The 26024-nt window shown below is 41.5% G+C and overlaps 1 protein-coding gene across 2 annotated transcripts in view; it reads right to left on the bottom strand.

Moving 5' to 3' along the window:
• The window catches only part of nbas (NBAS subunit of NRZ tethering complex), a 300213-nt gene that overhangs the window by 239914 nt on the left and 34275 nt on the right, over nt 1–26024 (bottom strand). For both annotated transcript variants that reach the window (XR_015079464.1, XM_085996289.1), the window contains exons 12-19: nt 24093–24221; nt 18409–18472; nt 17640–17833; nt 14772–15029; nt 7597–7722; nt 6868–7019; nt 5704–5841; nt 149–227 (exon numbers count right to left, since the gene is read on the bottom strand). Coding sequence is in view for 1 of the 2 variants with exons in the window: in XM_085996289.1 (XP_085852415.1) it covers nt 149–227; nt 5704–5841; nt 6868–7019; nt 7597–7722; nt 14772–15029; nt 17640–17833; nt 18409–18472; nt 24093–24221 (1140 nt within the window). In the remaining variant the exon portion in view is untranslated. The remainder of the gene's footprint in view (nt 1–148; nt 228–5703; nt 5842–6867; nt 7020–7596; nt 7723–14771; nt 15030–17639; nt 17834–18408; nt 18473–24092; nt 24222–26024) is intronic.

Here is a 26024-nt window from a genome sequence, read left to right as displayed (position 1 = left end):
CAAAATGTATTTGTTACAACTCCCTTGTAGAAGCCAGGTATATTTTAAAAAAAATAAGCATTTTGTATTCTGAAATGAGAGAGGATCTACAATATTAAGATTAACTTTTATACTCTTTATATGAAAAAATATTAAATGATTTTCATACCTCATATGTTGCTAGGCGATTTAAGTAGGTTAACAGTTTCAATCTACAGCGACAAAGTTTCTTCTGTTCCAATGTCAGTCTGTGAAAAGAAAAAGGATGCTCTGGATGTCCAAAAATTATAAAACCACACCACTAATTTTACAATCAATAACTGCCGCCATGTTTCTGTGCACTTCACCTTTTTGTATGTTATAGTATTTCCCTTTCCAGTTTCAAACTATTAATGCCCAGTCATGAACAGGGATTTGTACATATTCATATTTTACTTATTTTTGGAAAACAGAAATATAAGTAAAAAGACTGCAAGTACTTTGGGGTTTATTTTAGTTTGTAGACAATTAAGAGCTAGATGCAATATAGAAATGCCAAAAGGTCAATGATCATTAGTAAGCTGTCACAAATCTATGAATTTGCAGTTGAAAGAAATAAGGATGCAATGAAGCAAGGACATTTAATAATAATTATAATCTTTAAACAAAATCAAAATGATAGGGTTGCTGAGGCTGCAAGCAGTGAAATAGGAGCCAGGGATATAAGACCAGAGCTCATGAAAACATTAGTTGGTTGGTATTGCATTCAAAGTTCCACACAATGGAAAACATTTGAACAAAATCTTCTACTTAAAGCATCCCATAACTTAATCTCAAATAGAGCAATGCAAGTTTGAAACATAATGCAGAACTGAATTCTTCACAATTTTATTGCCTTCTGCAGTTAATGTTCTTCCAAACTCATTTATAATAAAACTCTGCAGTTTCCGCTTCTAGTAATCAGATTAGCCCAGTAAGTGAGTCACCCTCTAGCGAACTGTCGGTCCGTGGGAATCACATGAATCACAAATCCAAATGTGTGCTTATAGCATTCACAGGTCTGAGGCAAAGGGAGTAAACTGAAAGAAAGCAAGGACAGCATTTCTGATCATCCCCATCAGCAATAGCAGAGAGATTAAAAAACAGTCCCTGAGCTTTACCACAGCATGTCAATGAATGCCTATTAAACACTTTGATCATTTATGCAATTATTTAGAAAAAGTTTCTTGCAGAGTCTGAAATATCAATGCACTAAAACACGATGTAGCTGCTTTCTCAAATCCAGCTATACAGTGATCCCGATTTCTACATAACCCCGCTGATCAAAAAGTTTCAAAACTTTATGCTTCTCTCGAGTGCTCCTGTTCTTTAATCAGTCCACTTACAAATACAGTAATAACCAGTGCACTTCGGATAGTGAGCTCAATACCAAATATGATAGCCAGCAAACAGTAATTTGGAAATGGGAGAGATTTGCATATTCAGGATTGTACATGGACAACTCTCCTTTTGAGAATCGGAAAAGCTATGCAATAGTCCCTTCATATTTTTCACAGACACCTCCAAAACTTCAAAAGTAGGGAAGACTTCTCAGTAAAGGGACCTACAATATTACTAGCGACTTACATGTCATAATTGATCTCCTGTGACATTACACTTGGAGGGTTGGAGGTCAAGGCGGATAACTGGACTCAGTGAGGAGGAGGAGAGGGGATGGAGAAAAATACCTGCAATAATTTTGTATTGGAGTTCAAGGAGCACATTCAACTAATGTTACATGACAGGATTTTTAACACTGTAAAGATGAATCACAGCACCAGCTACAGGCGTAACAGGTATTGCAGGTACCATGACACTTAAAATGGGTTTTCCGCCTTGAAACAGCTCGACATAGGAGGACTCAATCAAATCAAAAATCAAATCAAATCAACTTTTATTGTCATTGTTAGTGCACATGTGCAGTACAACGAAATGTAGGCTTGCGGCTCCCGAGAGTGTACATTTAGATTAAGACATTTAAACATTCAACATACATTTGGCTTGTAGTATATTAACATAAACATAACCATAATAAAGTGCATTGGCAGATGTGCAGGCTTTAGAGTTTATTTGTAGAGTTCAGTAGGATGACAGCCCTTGGGAAGAAGCTGTTCCTAAATCTGGTCGTACGGGTGCGAATGCATCTGTAGCGTCTCCCAGATGGCAGGAGGGCGAACAGACTGTGGCTGGGGTAGGTAGGGTCTTTGATGATGGACTGTGACCTCCGTAGACAGCGTTTCTGGTATATGTGCTCTATGGTCGGTAGCCGGGTGCCGGTAATGCGTTGGGCAGTTTTGACTACCCACTGCAGGGCTTTCCGGTCATAGTAGCTACACCTGCCATACCATACTGTGATACAGTTTGTCAGGATGCTCTCTATTGTGCAGCGGTAAAAGTTAGAGAGGATCAGGGGTGACAGGTTACATCCCTTCAGCCTCCTTAGGAAATATAGGCGCTGCTGGGCCTTCTTCACCAGAGAGGAGGTATTGAGGGACCAGGAGAGGTCTTCCGTGATGTGGACTCCGAGGAACTTAAAGCTGTCCACTCTTTCCACCACAGCCCCACTGATGTGGATGGGGGTGTGACTTCCGCCTTTAGACTTCCTGAAGTCCACAATGATTTCTTTGGTTTTCTTGATGTTAAGGGCCAGGTTGTTATCGGCGCACCACTTCACGAGATGCTGGACCTCCTCCCTGTAGGCTGACTCATTGTTGTTGGTGATCTGGCCTACTACCGTGGTATCATCCGCAAACTTGATGATGGTGTTGGAACCATGAACAGCCACACAGTCGTGGGTGAAGAGGGAGTAGAGGAGGGGCTCAGCACACATCCTTGTGGGGCCCCCGTGTTCAGGGTCGGGGGGGGGGGGGGGGCGGTGGTGTGGTTACCTAATTTGACAGACTGGGGTCTATTTGTTATTTTAAATGGGGTCTGGTGCATTTTAAATGGAATGCTGCGACTCATTCAGCAATTTAAAAATATAATGGGCCAGATTTCGCTGGAGCGGGACATTTCGTGGCACGTGCCGTTAGGCTTTTCCCGGCACCCGTCAACTCAAAGGCTTTTTGCGCCGTAACTTGCTGGAAGTGTGAGCTTATAACTGCGTGGTGAGGGCAACAGGGCATCTGGGGCCTCAGTGAACTGTGGGACCAACAGCGCATCTCAACAAATCAGATTTAAGGATTGAGAAAGAAACAGAGGAATGTCAGAAGGAGGGTGAATTACAATCAAATCAGGTCCACGCCACATGATATCAAGAAATGGCTGAGCACACTGGATACAGCAGAGGTATGGGATGCGACAACATCCAGGCTGTAGTGCTGAAGACATGTGGGGGCCTCCAGCCAAGTTATTCCAGTACAACTGCAACACTGGCATCTACCCAACAATGTGAAAAATTGACCAGGTATGTCCTGTCCATAAAAAGCAGGACAAATCCAATCCAGCCAATTCCCGCCCCATCAATCTACTCTCAAGTGATGGAAGATGTCGTCGACGGTGCTATTCAAGCAGTACTTACTCACCAATAACCTGCTCATCGATGTTCAGTTTGGGTTCCGCCAGAACCACTCGGCTCCAGAGCTCATTATAGCCTTGATCCAAACATGGACAAATGAGCTGAATTCCAGAGGTGAGATGCGAGTGATTGCCCTTGACATCAAGGCAGCATTTCACAGAGTGCAGTATTAAGGAGTCCTAGTAAAACTGAAGTCAATGGGAATCAGGGGGAAAACTCTCCACTGGCTGGAGTCATACCTAGCACAAAGGAAAGTGGTTGTTGCAAGTCAATCATCTCAGCCCCAGGACATCACTGCAGGAGTTCCTCAGGGCAATGTCCTAGGCCCAACCATCTTCAGCTGCTTCAATGACCTTCCCTCCATCACAAGGTCAGGAGTGGGGATGCTTGCTAATGATTGCTGTCTTCAGTTCCATTCGCAACTCCTCAAATAATGAAGCAGACCATGCCCGCATGCAGCTAGACCTGGACAACATTCAGGATTGGTCTGGCCACCTCCCCATGACATTCAATGGGATTACCATCTCCAAATCCCCCACCATCAACTTCTTGGGAGTCACCATTAACCAGAAATTTAACTGAACCAGCCACATAAATACTGTGGCTACAAGAGCAGGTCAGAGGCTGGGTATTCTGTGGAGAGTGACGCACCTCCCGACTCCCCAAAGCCTTTCCACCATCGACAAGGCAGTCAGAGTGTGATGGAATACTCTCCACTTGCCTGGGTGAGTGCAGCTCCAACAACACAAGAAGCGCAACACCATCCTGGACAAAGCAGCCCACTTGATTGGCACCCCATCCACCATCTTAAACATTCACTCCCTCCACCACTGGCGTACCGTAGCTGCAGTGTGTACCATCTACAAGATGCACTGCAGAAACTCGCCAAGGCTTCTTTGACAGCATCTCCCAAACCCGCAGTCTCTACCACCTAGAAAGACAAGGGCAGCAGGCGCATGGGAACACCATCACCTCCAAGTCACACACCATCCTGACTTGGAAATATATCGCCGATCCTTCATTGTCGCTGGGTCAAAATCCTGGAACTCCCTCCCTAACAGCACCGTGGGAGCACCTTCACCTCATGGACTGCAGTGGTTCAAGAAGGCGGCGCACCACCACCTTCTCAAGGGCAACTAGGGATGGGCAATAAATGCTGGCCTTGCCAGCGAGACCCACATCCCATGAAGGAATATAAAAAAAAAGAGAAATAAAGAGCGCGAAAGAAAGATTGGATGAAAAGAGACAGAAAGCAAAATAAGAAAAAAAAGTTTACTTTTTAAAAATCTCTTAACCACAATTGACTACACGCAGGAATATGATTGAACAGTTTAAATTGTTCCCTTTCTGGGCCAGAGATTGATTGGCATTGCATTAACAATCATCGCATTGTTAAAAAGGTACTTACGCTGTTAACTTCCAACCCTGACTTTCTGCGGTGAATTTAATGAGCAATTAATGCGCAAATCCAGCAAGCTCTTAAAAAAATGGGGAGGTTAAGGGCGAGATGCTGTTTGTGTGAAGCAAATGGCGGAGTGGTGTAAATCGACCAGCAAGTTCGGTAGATTCACAACTCATGGAGTATCTCAAACCCCGCAATTTGTAGGCGGATTAGCACATTAATAATGGAGTCATCGTTAAAAATCCGTTATTTTTACAGCAAGATTTGGCCCAATAGATTGGCAAGGTACTGGATAATATTATTTTTAAGCCCGGCTATCCGGCATTTTTAAACTTTAATGCTTAGCAGGGGTATGAAGAAACAAATAGCCAATGTACGTAGAAAACTTCCTCCATACCCTGCAAGTTACCCGGCATTATATGTGTAACTAATACTCAAGATCATACAGAGCCAGTCATCGGGTTTGATGTGAAAATCAAAGCCAGTCAGTCAGGATTAACAAATCTGTCTGATTCAGAAGTGAAGCTTCGAAAGTAAATTGTTCTCACCAAGGGTCGAAGCTGCAGCTAAGAGTTTTGCTCAGATTTTGCAGTGCAGTGGGTTTGTGCCGGTGATAACCACACAGTAAATTATTCGTACCAACTGGGATTTTCAGAGGTAAGGAGTCAAGCTATGGCAAGTGGTATATATAATGTGTGTGCTTATAACATTTTAGAAACACGCACTGGCTATGCTTTTAACTAGGAAAGGTCAATTTGTATGCTGTAAAGTAACAATTATTTCTCACGTGGAAAAATCCACCAGTTGGAGTAGTTCCTCTCTTTTTGCAGCCTCTTTTTCTTTTCTCCTCTGCATCTCTTCAACTGGTGACAAATAATCTTCATAGGGAAGCTCATCAATGTCCACATCTCCAGGCAAAATGAATCTGTTAAAATGAAAATGAACAATTCTCCAAAAGAACTGCATGCTGCCTAAAATTCTATTACATATACGATTATGAACCTACCACTTTGGTAATGAACTGCAATAATTCTACCAGGTAAAAGATTGATGTGCTAGCTCAATAGTATATTTTATTACATTGTGTAAAATTATTGCCCCAGTGGCCTACATTTTCCAGAGGTTGCAGTAAACTTCAGTAGATTTTATAGGTGTCGTAAAGATCTCCGTGACATTTCCCACCTCAATAATAAAATTCAAATAATTGAAGTGGAAACTCTGAAATGTTATGCCCCTGAATCTTAAGTTAAGTTTATGTTGTTTTGTGCACAGCAACATGTTTATTGGTAAAACTTTTAGAAAAAACGAACTCTGTTTAAAATAAATTAAATCAACACAGGTACATATAAAATACAGTGAACCTGAAGTCAATTGTACCTTCCTGGTGGCTCAACTAGGGACAGAGACTGCGAAGTACAAACTGTGCAATAATTTTAAATGTATAATGAAACAAAGAAATATGAAGCAGAAAAACACAATCTGAAAAAAGGTTGGGGAAGAGCGAATAGTTCTGAACAGTTTGAAGCCAGTAGAAGTATCTAGTTGACAGGCCTGGCTCAATTTTCTTTCTCATAGCTGAAATAATTGCAGCCAGGTTGGTAACTTCGAACCCATACCAAATGGAAAATAAAGGAACGAGAAATATTTTCACCGACTGATGTTGGGAAATAAACAAGAATTACAAATGACTGCTTATAGAATACATAAAAGCAAAAAAAGTGCGGATGCTGGAAATCTGAAATATAAACAGAAAATGCTGGAAATACTCAGCAGGTCAGGCGGCATCTGTTAGCTCTTTTTCTCTCTCCACAGATGCTGCCTGACCTGCTGAGTATTCACAGCATTTTCTGCTTAGAACATATAAGTAGCAATGCCCTACTGGAAAATATAACCAGCGCTGTTACACAATATAGGGGGGAAAGTTATACATTCCTTAACAAGGATGACAAACCTGCCCCCGTCTTCTCCTTTTCCTATAGCTATAAGTGCCTCCAGGTCGGTCCCTTTCAATCCATACTGAAGCAGCTCTCTGGCCACATCAACATTTTCAGGCACTCTTTCCACACATTCATGCAACACCCATGAACGTTTCTTAATTTTACTCTGTGGGAAAGACAAGTGAAAACAGTTGCAAGTAAATATCAGATGCATCAACTAGCTCAGCGAAGAAAGGGAGAAATTACAGGAAACTCCAATCAATCTCAACCAAACTACACAATGAGAGCACACCATGAGAAACACAAGACAAACAAGGGGAGGGAAGAGAACAAATAAACTGAGGCTCAATTTGAGACTTTTCCTACAGGGATTTACTGAGAGAGGGGGGGCAAGTAACTGTGGTTCCTAAACATGGATCGCTCTTCATTAGAAGGCAAGAAAGATCTAAAGAGGGAATTCAGGCAGAACTATTTCATACAAAGAAACATTGTCATATTCAGCAAGTTATCATTGAAGCAAACCATTTTGGCAGGTTATTTCAGGAGAAAAAAGGGCACTCTGGAATAAGCTGAAGAGACAGAATTGAGATCAAGCAAAACGGGGCAAGCTCAGAGCAAAATAACCTTTCCTTGTTGTTAAAATTTTGTAAGCAAAATGGATTCAATACGAAAGTAAGTAATCTGCAGCACTGAAAATACCACCAATCTATTTCTAAACATTTAAGACTGTGCATCAAACATACCAGGTAGTCCTGAATAGAAGCAATATTAACAGGCGATTTCCTCCATTGTCTTTGGTACACAAGGTCACTGTCAAGGTCATAGGCTTGTGCAAGAGCCAATGCTTCACCATATTCTTCATTATCAATCTGAAGAAAGATTGTTTAAAAAATACTGTCAAATACTTACAATACATATCCTTGTAGAAAATTTAGGATACTCAAAAAATTGAATAAAAACACTGACACTTGCCCATTTAATTTCCTTTCTGTACTACTTGACATGAATCAGTCATTCATGAAAGAAAGACTTATGAAATAATACTGAGCAGCCTACTGGTGGCGCTGTCCAGGGAGAGTATAAATACTCGGGCACGGGCCCAGCTTGCGCAGGACATTCTTAACAGGAACTAGTGAAGGACACAACTACACCTCCATGTTGTGAAACAGTTGATTAAAGCTTTGTTTAACGCTTAGACCAAGTGCATAGTAGTTTTCTTACGTCACTACTATTTTCTTTTTAAATTAATAAATTTTAAAGCACATCATCTTTTTTGAACTTATTTCATGGATATATGTATCACACACAGTGGTAGAACAGTGTGCTTACAACTTGCTGCATCCTGGAGTATTGAGTTCTAGGTTTGTGCCAATGATTCACCCAACCACCACGGGTAAGCACCAAGTAAAGACCAGATGTTACTGCGCTGGAGGGGAGAGGGAGAAAGGGAGAATCATCACCGGACTGCTTTTACATTCTTAGCAGCCAACTGAAGAACGACACAAGTGAAGCTTACCGAGTACTCCCACTGTCCTTGGCCTCTTACATTGTTCCAATAAAGCTCAACGTAAGCTCGAGGAACAGCACCTCATCTTTCCATTAGGCACTTTAAAGCCTTCTGTACTCAACATCAAGTTCAACAATTTCAGATCATAACCTCTGCCCCCACTCTTTCAGACAGCAGCTGTTGATAATGATTCTGCTAGTCCCATTTACACCTCTTTGAGACCCATCTTTTGTTTCTTTACTTGTCTCATTACCATCTCCTTTTGCTTTGTTAAATCATACCCTTTGTCATTTCATCACTTCTGCCTTCCACCCTATCAGAGACCTCTTTTAGTCTTTCCTTCCCACCCCCTCCCCCTTTCACTGCCTCTACACTTGCTTAAAAACTGTTCCATCTGTAACTTTTTCCAGTTCCGACGAAAGGTCATCGACCTGAAACGTTAACTCTGTTTCTCTCTCCACAGATGCTGCCTGACCTGCTGAGTGTTTCCAGCATTTTCTGTTTTTATTTCAGATTTCCAGCATCCGCAGTATTTTGCTTTAGTAACACAAGTGAAAGCCTGGAGTAGGATCATCACAGATGGTATGTGGCAGAAGGAGACTGATGTTATGGGAAATGGGTAAAAGCAATGGCCAGACAAAAGAGAGAACTAAACCAAAATATAGCCTGTTTTAAGAAACTTGAATTTTCATGGGTAGACCCTCATGGGTAAGGTGAAGGAAGACAGTTCTGAGGGAACTAGAACATCAATTTCACTTTGTACCTGTAGTAACAACAATGAGCATCTTCAAGTGAGGTAGGAGGTGGGCAGATACAACACAAAGCCTTCCCTATATTGCCAGGACAAAGTGTTTAAATTTTACCTCCAGAGTACATACAAACCCATTCTAAATGGGCACTGTTGTACACCCTCAAATTTGTGTAGGATGCTGAAATTTGAACTTTCTTGGGGGCATGGGAACAAACAAGTGTGCACCCAGTATATTCCTCACTAAAGTGTTTATTCATTTGCATAATTAGTTTCACTGAATTCTTCAGAGGTCATTTACAGTAGACTGCAGATCAAATAAAATCATTGGTTTCCAATGCCCATACGAAACAACACGAATTATGACAGAAGTCCTTTACAATAATCTGTTGATTTCACACATCAAATAACAAACCGCAAATGTAACGCCCCTATTTAAGAAAGGAGGGAGACAGAAAGCAGGCAACTATCAACCAGTTAGCCTAACATCTGTCATTGGGAAAATGCTGAAGTCCATCATTAAGGAAGTGGTAGCAAGACATTTAGAAAATCATAATATAGTCAAGCAGAGTCAGCATGGTTTTATGAAAGGGAAATCATGTTTGACAAATTTGCTGGAGTTCTTTGAGGATGTAACGAGCAGGGTGGATAAAGGGGAACCAGTAGATGTAGTGTATTTGGATTTCCAGAAGGCATTCGTAAAGATGCCACATGAAAGGTTACTACAGAAGATAAGTGCTCACGGGGTTGGGAGTAATATATTAGCATGGATAGAGGATTGGCTAGCTGACAGAAAACAGAGAGTCGGGATAAATGGGTCATTTTCAGGTTGGCAAACTGTAACTAGTGGGGTGCCGCAGGGATCAGTGCTGGGGCCTCAACTATTTACAATCTATATTAATGACTTGGATGAAGGGACTGAGTGTAATGTTGCCAAATTTGCTGATGATACAAAGATAGGTGGGAAAGCAAATTGTGTGGAGGATGCAAAGAATCTCCAAAGGGATAGAGATAGGCTCAGTGAGTGGGCAAAAATCTGGCAGATGGAGTTTAATGTGGGAAAATGCGAGGTTATCCACTTTGGTAGGAAAAATAAAAAAGCAGATTATTTAAATGGAGAGAGATTACAAAATGCTGAGGTACAGAGGGATCTGGGGGTCCTTGTACATGAATCACAAAAAGTTAGCATGCAGGTACAGCAAGTAATTAGGAAGGCAAATGGAATGTTGGCCTTTATTGCAAAGGGAATGGAGTATTTTTTTTTTTTTAATTCATTGATGGGATGTGGGCGTCGCTGGCTAGGCCTGCATTTAGTGCCCATCCCTAATTGCCCTTGAGAAGATGGTGGTAAGCCGCCTTCTTGAACCGCTGCAGTCCATATGGTTTAGGTACACCCACAGTGCTGTTAGGAAGGGAGTTCCAGGATTTTGGCCCAGCGACAGTGAAGGAACGGCGATACAGGTCCAAGTCAGGATGGTGTGTGGCTTGGAGGGGAACTTGTAGGTGGTGATGTTCCCATGCGTCTGCTGCCCTTGTCCTTCTAAGTGGTAGAGGTCGTGGGTTTGGGAGGTGCTGTTGAAGGAGCTTTGGCGAGTTGCTGCAGTGCATCTTGTAGATGGTACACACTGCAGCCACAGTGCGCCGGTGGTGGAGGGAGTGAATGTTGAAGGTGGTGGATGGAGTGCCAATCAAGCGGGCAGCCTTATCCTGAATGGTGTCGAGCTTCTTGAGTGTTGTTGGAGCTGCACTCATCCAGGCAAGTGGAGTATTCCATCACACTCCTGATTTGTGCCTTGTAGATGGTGGAAAGGCTTTGGGGAGTCAGGAGGTGAGACACTCGCCACAGAATTCCCAGCCTCTGGCCTGCTCTTGTAGCCACAGTATTTATATGGCTGGTCCAGTTCAGTTTCTGATCAATGGTAACCCCCAGGATGTTGATAGTGGGGGATTCAGCGATGGTAATGCCATTGAATGTCAAGGGGAGATGGTTAGAGTCTCGCTTGTTGGAGATGGTCATTGCCTGGCACTTGTGTGATGCGAATGTTACTTGCCACTTGTCAGCCCAAGTCTGAATGTTGTCCAAGTCTTGCTGCATATGGACACGGACTGCGTCAGTATCTGACGAGTCTCGAATGGTGCTGAACAGTGTGCAATCATCAGTGAACATCCCCACTTCTGACAACACCTGGAGTACTACGTACAGTTTTGGTCTCCTTATTTAAGGAAGGATATACTTGTATTGGAGGCAGTTCAGAGAAGGTTCACAAGGTTGATTCCGGAGATGAAGGGTTGTCTTATGAAGAAAGGTTGAGCAGGTTGGGCCTATACTCATTGGAGTTTAGAAGAATGAGGGGATCTTATTGAAACATACATGATTCTGAAGGGGCTCGACAAGGTAGATGCAGAGAGGATGTTTCCCCTCGTGGGGGAATCTAGAACTAGGGGGGCATAGTTTCAGAATAAGGGGGCACCCTTTTAAATCGGAAATGAGGAGGAATTTCTTCTCTCAGAGGGTCGTGAATCTTTGGAATTCTCTTCCCCAGAGAGCTGTGGAGGCTGGGTCATTGAATATATTTAAGGTGGAGATAGACAGATTTTTGAACGATAAGGGAGTCAAGTTAAATGGGGAGCGGGCAGGGAAGTGGAGTGGAGGCCAAGATTAGATCAGCCATGATTTTATTGAATGGCGGAGCAGGCTCGAGGGGCCGAATGACCGACTCCTGCGTCTTATGTTCTTATGTCCAGCAGCCTCTGGGTGTACGGTTGTCTCTGGAGGACTATAAATAAATGAGTTACAGTAATACAATTCAAATAGATTCTGAAAGAATCAATCAGATGCAACAACTAATGAAAATGAAATGGGGTAATGTATTTGGGTCTCACTATGGACTTCAATAAAAGGACACACAAAATCTAGGAAGAGTAATATTATGATTTTGTAAGTCACACAGGTCTCATTAACTTGAATTTCTTGATGCATTGAGCAACAAAATCTGACATACTGGTCTTAATATATGTACAGGTCGCAAAAAGTTGCTCAGTTAGAAGGAACCCTTGATTGATGCATGACTTCTTATCTATGGATGGGGAGACTTCTAAAATAAAATGGTAAATGTTATTTCTCCACAGAATTCATTATTCCTAATCTTGCCATCATACTGTCCACGTGAAACAGACAGGATCACAGCAGGTGCATTACTACCTTTATTTCACATATATAAAAATGGATGTGTGAATAGGTTAGAAGAATTTTGAGGCTGAGGAAATGATTGTTAAGTGGGTAATGATTTAACCGTGCAGGACAGGCAGGTTGGAAAATCCCATGGATAATGAACCTGAGGATGTTTGCTGTCAATTTCAAATACAGTCCAACGTCAATTTGTACTTAAATTCATTATGAAAGATTCAGATGTGAAAACAGAAGAGTAAAATCTGCAACGTGTTCATTTTAATCGCTGCTTTCCACTTTGCGGCTAGCTGAGCTGACCTCAGTGTGTAAGCCAGCTTTTCTGATCATTTTAACAATAAAAAAAAACTATTTCACAGCTATTAACTCATTAGCAACTACTCTTCATACTAGCATTTAGCATATCTGACCAGCACCCTTTACCACATCTCTTTGTTTGCTTAATCTTATAAACCAGCTTGTCTACTTTCCTTTTCCAGTTCTGACAGAGTGTCTTTAGCCAAAAATGTTATCCTGCAATAAATTGTAGTGTTTTGCCCTTAGTATATTATTTCTCTCGTCTTTTCATTATGGTTAAAAACTGGGTTCAGTTAAAGAAAATAATCCAGTCTGTTTGCTATACAACACCCCAAAAACATATGACATCTGTTATAGATATCAAGGAGACGTTAACATTTTAATATCTTAAATGGAAACAGAGTTTACTTTATTCTTGAGTTCATAAGGGGCTTTTATAATTGGCTAACAATTGGATTGTTTCAGCAGCAAGAAGGTGGGCGTTGGGCATCCCAGGCTTTCTAATTCGGTGCAGACACTTCTGGCAAGTTGCTCACAAGGAAAATTATCTTAGGCAGATTCCTGAGTTATCACCGACAGATTCTGGGAAGCTCATTCTTATTTATTTTGATATCCTATGATGTTCGTCAACCTGAAGCAATCAATCATGAACGATATAAACTCAATATTAATTAATTTACAGGATGCGATCAGGTTAAGTTTTGAGAGTTTTAGTGCAGAAGACATGACTGTTATTTTCTATATTCAGAGCAGCAATAGCTGTGTTCTGTATATTACTGTAAATCTGCTGTTTGCTTTCTACCGCACTCTTACCTATTTACTAGTTGATTTCCTGTGGTGCAGTGCACGGAGTCAAGACCAAGTGTAGTCTTCAGCTGAAGAGGGATTGAAGGACAGGAGATGAGAGTGCCAGGGCACACGTTATAACTTGGTTCCCATTTTTAAGTCATAGGTTATGTCATAATTTTCATATAATACTTTCTATTGAAATTATTTATAGTTAAATAGTGAAATTTATGGCAAAGTGGGACACAGAGAAATAGAATTGGTTAGAACATAGGAGTTTCTCTGCCGGACAGGAGCTGGGAGACGTAAAACTGCGATGCTACAACATCATTGCTGGTGAAGGATCTAATTACTGTGACATGTTTATATAAGCAGCTTCCATTTTAAGTGTGGACATGGGAAATTATAATGGAAAAAATTTTAAATCATGACAAAAAGATAGCAACTGGAAGTGTATACAGATGTAAAATTAATAAATTCATTCAATAGTTCATTAAGACAAGTTCTGACAGGAAGTTTAATCGACGGCTGTCCAAAGTCAAGGAAATTACATGAATGCAGTGATCTATTCATTAAACCCATTACAGTGATGAGGGTTTCCTTCAACCCCTAGGCTCGCTACAATTACCAAGATACTGTTAGGCATGTAACAGTAACATCTGGTTCATAGGGAGCAAGGGTTTTCTTACGGGATTATCTTCAGTGCTAAGCATTTGAAAAGTAACTGACGTCCAAATATTTAACAGTCTTCTCTTTTTCCAACTGCTGTATGTTCCCAGATTTTCTATTTTTAATTTCAGATTTTCAGCATTTGCAGTTTTATTTTCATCACTATACAGTACAGGTCAGTTGGCGTACAGTATTTCTGCTATGACAATGTCACTTTAGGTATTACACTGGGTAAAAATCTAAAAGTACAGTTTTTTCTGAAATTCAAAGAAAGGTGTAAGTAAGGTGCGAAGATTGGGAGAAACAAAAAGCTCATGTAAGATTCTCCACAGATTCTCTCAATGTTGTTCCATGACTGACTGGGTTATCAGTGTGTGGAGTTGGAATGAGATAGCCATCTCCAGTTTTTCTTCATGTCTCAATTTGTAAAATTCTCCATTTATGAGGAACAAAGCCAAATCAACTGTCGGATAACTCAGGAACTTGAATCCATAATCATTTCTCCTAGGCTCATTGTGGTCATCTAAATACCACAAAGTCATTGTGATCTATGATTTTCAGTTACCACATAAATTGTCCAATGTTGGAGGTAGAGAATTTGCACAAATCAGCTATGATTAATGCAATGCAACAGCCAATAATGCTATAATGAATTGGTCATGAGTATCTCAAATAATTTTAACTAATTTCTAGCCCATTTCTTTTTTTAAAAATTTATACTGACCTTTCTTTGATAGAGCTCCTCTGGAGTTGTAGACTTCAAACTCACTAGCCTGTAGGTTTTGGTGATTGTTCGTGGTCGCTTTCTAGGAGGGGCAAATCGCTCCATTTCGGTCACGTAATACAGGCCCTGCTTCACATAACCAAAATACCGAGCTTTGGCAGAGGATTCATCATCTGAGTCAGAGTCTTCCTCTCCTCCATCATCATCTAATGAATTACTTTCCAAACGATGCCTCTTGTGAGCTAGCTTCACTTCACACTAAGAAGAAAATTAAAAGAAAAGACATGCATTTATATAGCGCCTTTCACGACCACCAGATGTCCCAAAGTGCTTTACACCCAATGAAGTGCTTTTTGGAGTGCAGTCACTGTTGTAATGTGGGAAACGCGGCAGCCAATTTGCACACAGCAAGCTCCCACAAACAGCAATGTGATAATGACCAGATAATCTGTGTTAGTGATGTTGGTTGAGGGATAAATATTGGCCCCAGGACACCGGGGAGAACTCCCCTGCTCTTCTTCAAAATAGTGCCATGGGATCCTTTACGTCCACCTGAGAGAGCAAACGTCTCATCCGATAGACATTAAAGAAAAAAGAAACATTACATTTACACGTTCAAATGATCACCTGTTATGAAGCCAATGAACTGAACTGGCATGATGACTTGGATTCAGGTTTGGAAGGAGTTTGTGGTATAGTGATGAAGTTGAACTGTACTTTTTGCTAAAGAGCACCTATCTCAGAATAACAATCGATGACATTGCATTAATTATAATTCACAGAGGTTGCCTTGATTGTATGGCAAGTCTTCCTCCTGCCAATTTCAACTTCCAGCTCCTTCTAGTGAAACCTACTCAAAGATGCAGGAGAAATGAATTGCTAATTTATGCAACATGGGGCAGGGGAGCAGAGAAAAGGGACGCAAGCCAGGAAGAGTAGATTTCATACATGCAGGAAGGGGATCTCAGATGACAGGGAAGTTTCAGAAACAAGCCTTCACAAACATGAAATGGCCGGTAGAAAGTGCCTGTCCCATGAGGGAGTGTGGTTTGTCCCATTCAATACAGATAATTTTACACAGCATTCAAAATTGTCAGCAATTGTTGAGTAGTTGGTCATTTTTCACATCTTGCAATAAATAAATCATCAAGAAGGTTGAATGCCATAAACAACTTGCATTTCTATAGCACCTTAATGCAGAATAACATCCCAAGGTGCTTCACAGAGCGAGAAAGGAATGGATACCAAGTCTATGTGGGGAGCTAACAGAGGTGACCAAAGGAATGGACAAACAGATAGATTTTAAGGAGGCTTTTAAATGGAGGACGAGAGAAGTAGAGGCATTTAGGGAGAGTAGGGCCAAGACATCACCAGTCCTGGAACATCACAGCTGAAAAGGCCAGACTCAGAGGACTGAAGGACATTCAAGACTGGGAGAAGGTAGGGTAGTGTTAAGTTGTGAAGGAATTTGTAAATAAGTACAAGGATTCTTTAATGCATCGGGGAACAGGAAGTCAGTGCAGGTCAGCAAGGATGGGAAAAGCAGGGTATTAACACCAACAAATGCAAAAGTATTGTTTCGAGGAATAAAGAATGATCAACATAGGCATAGGATGAAGGAAACTGAATCAGCACAGTAAGACGTTGAAGGGACATGGGATTCACATTATTGGGGCAGAGTGGAGAATGCAAAATACAATTAGATGCTAAGCTAGGTGAGTTAGTGTACTAGATGGACAAGATCGATGGAACAAATGGCCTTCTCCCATCTTTGACATTTTTAGTCTTCTTGAAATGGACTTCTCTAATCCTTTCCATCCCTGTGCAAATGGAAGACAGAGAAGTGAAGAAAGACAGCAGCCTAGAAATTCACTATGGCCCCGCCAGCTGGCTAGCGCCCAAAAGTTAGCGCTGGGCGCGGAGCCAGTTGCGACCGTCAGATATTCAGTTTTTGCGCCCCAAGTCGGAACCGGGCGCTATTCCAGGGTGTGCCCGCCCCCGCTTGGGGTGCTGAAACTGAATTTCAGCGCTCTAGGTGCCGCTGCGACACCCGATGCGGTGCGGCAGGCTGCGGTACTGCAGGCCTCCTCCTTCTCTTAAGGTGGAGGTGCCTGCAACGGGGAGATCGCCGCTGGATTGCACCGGCAAATGAGCCCGGCACCACGGAGAAGTGCCGGGCTCGAGGAAAGCAGCCGGCAATGCCGCGGGGGGGGGGGGGGTGTGGAGGAGGCCGGGGAAGGAGGTGCGGGCATGCGGCCGCCGAAAAAGCGGCCGGCCGCACCTCCACCTTTATGCGCCCCACTAAGGCTGCAGTAAGGCCCTGGTCTCCGGATGTTAGTAGCGGCCGCCACGGAGGAGGCGGCGGCAACTGAATATGGGCGTCGGGCCGGCATCGGGGCACTGCGCACACCGATGACGTCATCGGTGCCGGCCCAGCGCTACCGGTTACCGCCGCCATTACCGCCGAGCTCAATATCAGCGCAACCTCCTCTATTGGCGCAGAAGCCCTCTTTGGGCGGTAACTGGCCGCAAAGCTGGCAGCGCCTTACTGAATTTCTAGGCCAGCGTGTTCTGGATTGCTGAGAGTATGCTATTGTTTTCCACTCAAGAATCACTAAATGTAACTATTTTCTTTATTGTACTATGATTATGACCAGAGTAAAATGGGGAGGAAAAATTAGATGTGTTGAAAAATAGAAAGCCATAAATATGTCAACTAAAATGTGATGGAAGACATGAAAGTTAAAAGACCAAAACAGACAAATTATTAATTTATAAAAATGCAAGCTCCACTGAGGGAAAAGAAGTTATTGGCAGTTACTGTTTTTTTAACATTAATCTATAACAAGGAAGTTTTACATTCAGTACCTCTAAGCTCATAAAGCTTCCATCATGGGCAGCAGTGACTTGAGGTGAAGGTTCAAACCATTCACAAGATGATCCAAGCAGGTTTTTCAATGTCCTCACAGATGATACAGTTACAGCGCCAGAACAACGAGCCAGAATGACTGCATTGGCAGCCCACCAGTTTACATCACTGAGGGGGTAAAATGACGATCGGGCTAAAGGACGAGAGATTACATAAAAGCTGATGTTCTTCCAAGATCATTAAACAAAGCAAAACTGCAAGCAAGTCATACAAGATTAAACATATTGTTAAATACCCATGTAAGCAAAGGAAATTTCATATTTGAAAATGCTTAGCAGGTCAGGCAGGATCTGTGGAGAGAAGCTGCCTGACCTGCTGAGTGTGTCGGGCATTTTCTGTTTTTATTTCAGATTTCAGGCATCTGTGGTATTTTGCTTTTTGTTTTACTGTATTAAGATTTGGATCCTACTGCACTTTTATAAAAAAAAAAAAAAAAAAAAATTTTTTATTGGAGTCTCCATCATCTTGCTGTCCAATCTCCTTCAAATTATACACATTTCTTAAACAAACCGAAATTGCACATGGATTTTTTTTTCGTTGAAAGGTCATGCACTCAAAATAGAATTTAAAACAGCCAGACAAAAAAGGGAACAAATGAACTATCCATTCAAAAGCAATCTTCTAGAATCCAATTGTTAAAAACAAAACAAAAATAAATCCCTATAAGAATTGCAGAGAAACCAAACCATTATTTCGGACATTTCATACCCTTTATTTTCTTCCTTTTTTCCACTGATTTTGCCCACTCAGGGTTAATGGCATCGAATCCATCCTGGAAAAAAGCATTCGTATTTGAAAGTTACAAACATATATGTTCATCGAAGAAAAGGATCAACAAGTTTTGGTGTCCTTCTACTATTGTTAGCGAAATAGTTACAATTTTGGAAAGTTATTTAACCATAGCACTTGACTGAGAGTTACTAAACTATTTTAATAGCCAGTGTTTAAACTGAGAAGGAATTGTTGCTTGGGATAAAATGAAGTGGTCTGAATTAATTGTATTAACTAATGCAGAAAAATGGGGGAGGTACATAGAAATATAGGAGCAGGAGTCGGCCATTCGGCCCTTCGAGCCTGCTCCGCCATTCAATATGATCATGGCTGATCCTCTATCTCAATACCATATTCCCGCTCTCTCCCCATACCCCTCGATGCCTTTTATAGAACGGAAACTCAGTTTGCAGTGAAGGTTTAACTGACATAGAAGAGATCAGTGGGTCCTATACATTGCATAAATACTAAACCCTAAAAGCCACATGAGCTGCTTAATGTTAAATAGTCTCCTGAACTCAATTATGTGCTAAAGAATATCCAGGAATTTATGGGGTAGAAATTTCTCTGAGTGTGGCGCAAAACGGGTGGTGTTGGATCAGGCTCCAGTCAATGGAACTGAACGTCGTGACGGGCGGCCAATCCGATAATGCCCACTCTGTGCCACCGCCAGAGACCAACTTCGACCCCCATATGTTTACAGCAATAAATTAAATATTTTTACTAGCAGTTCATTGAGATAACATGCTGCAAAATATTTTTCCACTAAAGATTAATGGTAGGGAATAGGTTCAATAAATTAGCATATTAGTTGCACAGACCTCTGACTTAAGCGTCATAAAACCAATATATCATCAACGGAATATAAATAAAAAGAAACTGCAAGTGTTGAAAATACACTTCTCGGTTCAGATTTCGGATAAGGGTCCTTCATCAGAATGAAGGGTCCACAACTAAAACATTAACTGGACCGTTCTCTTCACAGGTGCCAATGTGTCTTTCCAACATCTTCTAGGCTTGCGTCCTATCACTGGAATCTGTTACCTGACCATTTAAACTCTTCCAATTGACAACGTTTTTCTCCGAGTGGTACCTTTCCCCAATACCTTAAAAATATACAGGTCTGAAATACTGCAACATACATTCTATGGAAATACAAACCACAAACGTCAAATGTCAGGAAATACAATGAGCCCTAATTTGTTAAAGAGCAGACATAAAATTGTCATATACCAGCTCTCTGTACTGCATCTAATCTGTTGGAAGCAGTTATGGCTCTTGAATCTCCAGAATTTAGAGGTCAAACATGTTCAAAATATTCAATATAAATTTGACAGTTATTGGTGTGACTGATGAACGAGGGAATTGTTACTTCCCATCTCAACTATATAACCATTGTCCAATATAACCCACCACTCTGTACCATCTCTATCCCTGCATTATTCCTGCCTCTGCTCGCTCTTCTACCTTGGACCTGTGCTCCGCGAGCTCCTCTCTTTTCCTGCCTCGTGCCAAGCTCTCCTGCCGGACTTCTGTCATCTGCTGCTTTGCGCCACCAGCCCTGGTGCCATTTTGACCATGTGACCTCATCAGCAGCCACTCATTCGCACCACACTGGCCACGTGATGTTCGCTCGCAACATGGCCGCCGTGCACCGCCGCATGCCATTCGCTACATCCCTTTTATGATCCTCTCCTTTGTTGTCCATGTGCTTAATGTGTGCCTGTTTCTTTAGTTTCAATTTTGCCCTTATATCTTTATTCATCCATGGCGCGTCATTACTGGCTAGTTTGTTCTTGTTTTTTAGTGGGATCTATTTCTCTTGGACATTATTGATTAAATGTTTCCTACTGCTGTTCTATTTCTTTGTTTTTCAGTAAATTTTCAGTTCATTTTCCCTAGTTCCCATCTCATCCCCTTAAAGTCAGCTTTTGTCCAATTTATGACTTTGGTCTTTGTCTTATGTCATTCTCGACCTTTATCTTAAACCTTATGTTGTGATCACTATTATCTAGATGTTCCCCTACACTTACCCTTCTTATCTGTTCTGGTTCAATTCCTATTACTAAATCCAGCAGGGCTCCCTCTTCTTGTGCTTTTTACATACTGGGTAAGAATGGAGTCCTGCACACATTGTAAAAACTCCATTCCCTATGCCCCTTTCTCGACTTCTCCTTGCCAGTTTATTTGGGGTAGTTAGAATAATAATCCATAAGAGATATTATGTCCTTTACTCATTTCATATATTGCTTACATATTTCTTCCTCCCCCTCCTTTCCACTTGCTTGTGGCCTTCATACAGTCCAAACAACAGCTTAAACTGCACTTTGTTCAAGTATGACACGGAAACGAGCAATGCTCCATAAAAGTGTGTAGCTGAGAAAATGGCACCGGATGTGCCTTGGTTAAAAAAACACACATTTCTAGCAGATGGCCTGTGTCATTACTCACAGTAAATCAGATCACATGTTGTTTTATATGGACAGGATCGCCATGCCATGTAATACACAATGGCCTGGATTTTGTGGTCCTCTGCGCCAGCCGTTCGTTACACTTACACTTGCCCACAGACTCTCGATGGGCTTTTGCTCTGGAACTTGCGGTAATAAATCCAATTCAGAGCAGCTGCCCTCTACAAGAGATCTGGGACATGTGAGAACAGGGAAGGCAACTGTATATCTCCTTACCCAATCAAATCGAAGAATGCTTAATGAGCAGGGCAGAGTCTGAACCAGGAAGTGCAAGTTATTAAGAGTATATAATTCAATGCCAAATCATGTACAGAAAGCAAAATTAAGAGAGGAAAAGAAAGATGGGGTTGAGAAAGATAAGAGACAGAAGAAAGTATTTAAATTTTAATTTTTTAAATCTCCAACAATAATTAAATTCCAAATGAATGAGCTTCCACGCTATAAAAGTAAATTTTGAGTGCCAGAGAGGTTGTTTGGCTTAATTAAGACTTATTACGCCGTTAAAAATCCATTAATACTAGAGTGGACAAGCCTTAACATTTTCTGGCGTGTTTAGTGGTTATCTATCATGTAACACTCAAGAAGCTCGACACCATCCAGGACAAAGCAGCCCGCTTGATTGGCACCCCATCCACCACCTTAAACATTCACTCCCTCCACCAACGGCGTACCGTGGCTGCAGTGTGTACCATCTACAAGATGCACTGCAGCAACTCACCAAGGCTTCTTCGGCAGCACCTCCCAAACCCGCCTAGAAGGACAAGAGCAGCAGGTGCATGGGAACACCACCACCTCCAAGTTCCCCTCCCAGTTACACACCATCATGACTTAGAAGTATATCGCCAATCCTTCATCGTCGCTGGGTCAAAATCCTGGAACTCCCTCCCTAACGGCACTGTGGGAGTACCATCACCACACGGACTGCAGCAGCTCAAGAAGGCGGCTCACCACCACCTTCTCAAGGGCAATTAGGGATGGGCAATAAATGCTGGCCTTGCCAGCGACGCCCACATCCCATAAACGAATTTTGAAAAAGCACAGCAACCTCATGTGTTTCAATGCGGAGTCTCTCGGCGAGATACTGTTAAAGCGAAGCTTCTGGAGGAGCAGGGCAACTCGGACAGCAACTTCCTGATTTCCACGCTTAACTGCGCACGTGCGGTCGCTGGAAGTTGTTGTCTGATTAACGGTGAGCGTTGATAGCCTCACTGTTACTTTTATCGCAAAATCTGGTCCACTGTATTATTCTCTTGATAAGGTGAAACTGCGTCGATTTAAGATCATAAAATCTAATTCGTGTTAAGTAAACGCAGTGAGCTGATTAAGTATTTAATTGCTATTACAGGCTGGTCAGAAAACTGACTGTGTTCTTTCAAAATGTGAACAATAAAGTCAGTTATGAGGCTACAGATATTCTGGCACCAGTATTCGCTGTTACAGGCAAGATTCACTGTATATTACAAATGACTAGCTTTGTTTCTTCATATTTGTTCTTGGGTAGGATACTTGAAGTGTGATGATCAAGAAATATGTGCAAATGTACTGTTTTTAGACAGACAGATAGACCATTGTGTGAAGGAATGAGCCATAAAACCGATTCAGAAAAAGACACCATTCGATGAAAGTATTCTGGCCTTATTGAAACAGGACAAACTGGGTCTGGAAATCTAGAAACCGAACAATGGAGAAGCTGCATTGTTGACCGCATTCTGGCTATGGGGATGGGATGGTTGTTGACACTGAGTCAATGGCCTTGTTGAAACAGAAGGTTGGAGGCTCCTGACGGTCTGAATCTTTGGCAAGAAGATAATGGTGCATCTTGGGTAAGGTGTTCTAAGTTACACTTCGCAAAGAGGCACATAAAATTAAGAAACATATGTCTTCGTAAAAATGACATCAAGTAAAAGAAACACCTGCCGTCACACCGTTTTTGTGTTAAACTTAGAACACCTACGGAAGAGACACGATTCTGTGTTACAACCAGCTAAGGTGACTAGGAATTGCATAGATTACCCTAGTTAAGGTGTTCTAATTGCAAGAGCACAAACAGAAGGCCTTAGTAAAAATGACATCAAATAGAAACACCTGCTGTCACACCGTTTTTATGGTAAGCTTAGGACACCTAGGGTAGAGACACAAATCTTAATGCTACCAGCTGAGATGACTGGGAATTGCAGGGGTCAGCAGAAAAATGACTAGAGATAATTAGCTTACATCAGCAGAAAACCTTAAAGGAATACCACTGGAAAAGGGTATAAATATTGAACTCTCAAATAGGATACTAGACTCGCTGTAAAGCGGCAAAGCGATTCTCGGCTTCAGAGACAGGCTCTGTAAGTCTACAACTCTTTCTACCTCGGGGATCAACGGTACTGTATTTGATTTTGGTGGATATCCTGAATAAACTTTAAGAACTGTAAAACTGTAGCGAAGTTAAGATTTCAGAATAAGGATCTCTGATAAGATTGTAAAGTTTTCTCTTTGGAACTGTTAATGTTGCGATTGACTCACCAACTGTAAAATACATGTAGGTTCTTTAATAAATCTATATATTTTGAGAATTGTCTCTCATAATATTTCTGTATCAAACTCATGAACTCAATCTCTGTACACTCTTTGGTGAGGAGTTGCAGAATTCTGGGGGAGCTTTCCAGACCCTCATAATATCCGGAACGTTACAGTCTAGCTAAACTTATTAAAAGTGCTATCTGGAGGACGGTAACATTTTCAGGTTGTTCTTTTCCTTTAGGGAGAATAGTCCAGACCTTTAGATCCAATTAAGCGTCTTTAGGATTCAGCTACCTCAAACTTTAGTTGAAAGTGAACGTCTGAGGAATACGCCTGATCTGGGGTAGCCCTAAAGGGACTAGGACTAGTAATTATCCCTTCAATTGTACATAGTTGGCTCCAGCCTAACTCATGTCCACAGTGCCCCACTCTTACTTAACTGTCCATAATGAGAACTTCATGGAGCATCTCCAATACTTGAAAACACAGCTTTGTATGTGAAATATAAAAGTGAATGCACAGTCCATTATCCAAGAACAATTCTTTTCACACATGAACGCCCAAGTTTGTTTGTCTTGTTTTGGCTAAAAGCAACACATTTAGTTTTCTCTGTATTGAAGAGTAAGACAATGCAAGTTTCACCTGTATATCCTGTTTCCATTCTTTCTGTGGCCTCAAGGAAGGAATCTCCCATAAAGTCAATTTTCCAGAGAAATGGATGACTGCCAGGAGTGTTCCATCAGGAGACAAACTCATCTTGAAAACTCCATCCTGCAAAACAGGGCACGAGAGGCAACCAATGGTGAACAATATTGCCATAACATACCACACAAGGAAAATACTTTCAATAATGCGCATCTTCGGATTACATTTGTATTAGTATAGCCTCAATACCATTATTAGTTTTGTTAAACTATTAAGCTTCTTTTCCAAGTCAAAAGAGCAAACTGGAGCTCAATTTTGACAACACCACAGGTGATCCACAAGTTAATTAGAAAAATATAATACAAGTCAAGACTGTCTATTGTAGTCAACAAAAGGACCTGCCCAATTTCCCATAATTTACACGTGGTCACAATAAACAGGCAGTGTGCGAAAAGGCACCGTTTTATTTTTAAAAATTACACTAACATTATTTTGTTTGATTGAAAAGGCAAACATTAAACTAATTAACATTTGTCTTAACATTGAAAGACAAACAGTATCACAGTATTTTGTTATTGAAAATGTAATCACCTAAACTTTAAAAGGCGGTTGCGCAATCAAACATGAAGGTAATCAACATGAACACCAACATTAAACACCACTGAAACTACATAAAAGTGTATTTATTGGCCCAGATTTTGTGGTCATCGGCGAACGAACGGCACCAGCTATTCATCACACTTACACTTGCCCACAGACATTCTATGGGCTTTTGCACTGGAACTGGCAGTGATTAGAAATCCATTTTGGTGCAGCGAACTCTAGAGAGGATCTGGAACCTGTGCGAACAGGACAAGCAACTGTGTATCTCCTTAACCCATCAGGATTAAGAATCTTTACTGAGGCACGCAGAGTCTGAACCAGTAAGTGACATTTAGAATATTGAATTCAATGCCAAATCATGTACAGAAAGCAAAATGAAGAGAGAGGAAAAGAAAGGTGGGATTAAGAGAGAAAGATAAAAGAGACAAAAAATATTAAAAAATTTAAATTTTAAAAAATCTTCAACAATAATTAAAATCTGAAGGAATGAGACTCCACACTTGTAAAAGTAAAATTTCAGTGCCAGAGAGGTTGTTTTGCAGTAATTAAGACTTATCACGCCATTAAAAATGTACTTACACTGGAATGGACAAGCCCTAACTTTTTCTGCTGAGTTTAGTGGGTATACATCACGCAAGTGCAGCAACTTCACTCGTTCCATGTATTTCAATGGCGAGTCTCTCAGCAAGATACTGTTATAGCAAAGCTTCTGGAGGAGCAGGGCAACTCGGAGAGCAACTTCCTGATTTCCGTGTTTAACTGCATGTGCGGATGTCGGAAGTGGTTGTCCGATTTACTCCTTAAATAATGGTGAGCGCTGATGGCGTCACCGTTAGGGCCAATGTCTTAACTTCAACATTACCAATACAAACACTATTCAACAGCAATAGTATTACTGGAATACTATAAACAACATTAGAAGACCCTCATTGAGCGTCTTTTTTTTTTTTTTAAAGTCATAGAATCATAGAAATTTATGGCACAGGAGGAGGCCATTTGACCCATCAGGTCTGTGCCAGCCAAGAAAGAGCTATCCAGTCTAATCCCACTTTCCAGCACTTGGTCCGTAGCCTTGTAGGTTACGACACTTCAAGCGCAGATCCAAATACTTTTTAACTGCGATGAGTTTCTGCCTCCACCCTCTGGGTGAAAGACGTTCTCCTCAACTCCCCCCTAATCCGTCTACCAATGACTTTAAATCTATGCCCCCTGGTTATTGCCCTCTCTGCTAGTCACTTGTTGACGGTCTCTTTCTTGGATATGAGTTGACGTAGATCAATTTGCCTGGTAGTAAACGGACTTGAAAGTTTCAGAACACATCTCCAT

This window comes from Somniosus microcephalus, chromosome 9 (genome assembly GCF_052327205.1).
Source record: "Somniosus microcephalus isolate GS21.2 chromosome 9, FLI_Smic_1.0, whole genome shotgun sequence".
NCBI lineage: Eukaryota > Metazoa > Chordata > Chondrichthyes > Squaliformes > Somniosidae > Somniosus > Somniosus microcephalus.
This window is presented reverse-complemented; position numbering and strand designations above follow the sequence as displayed.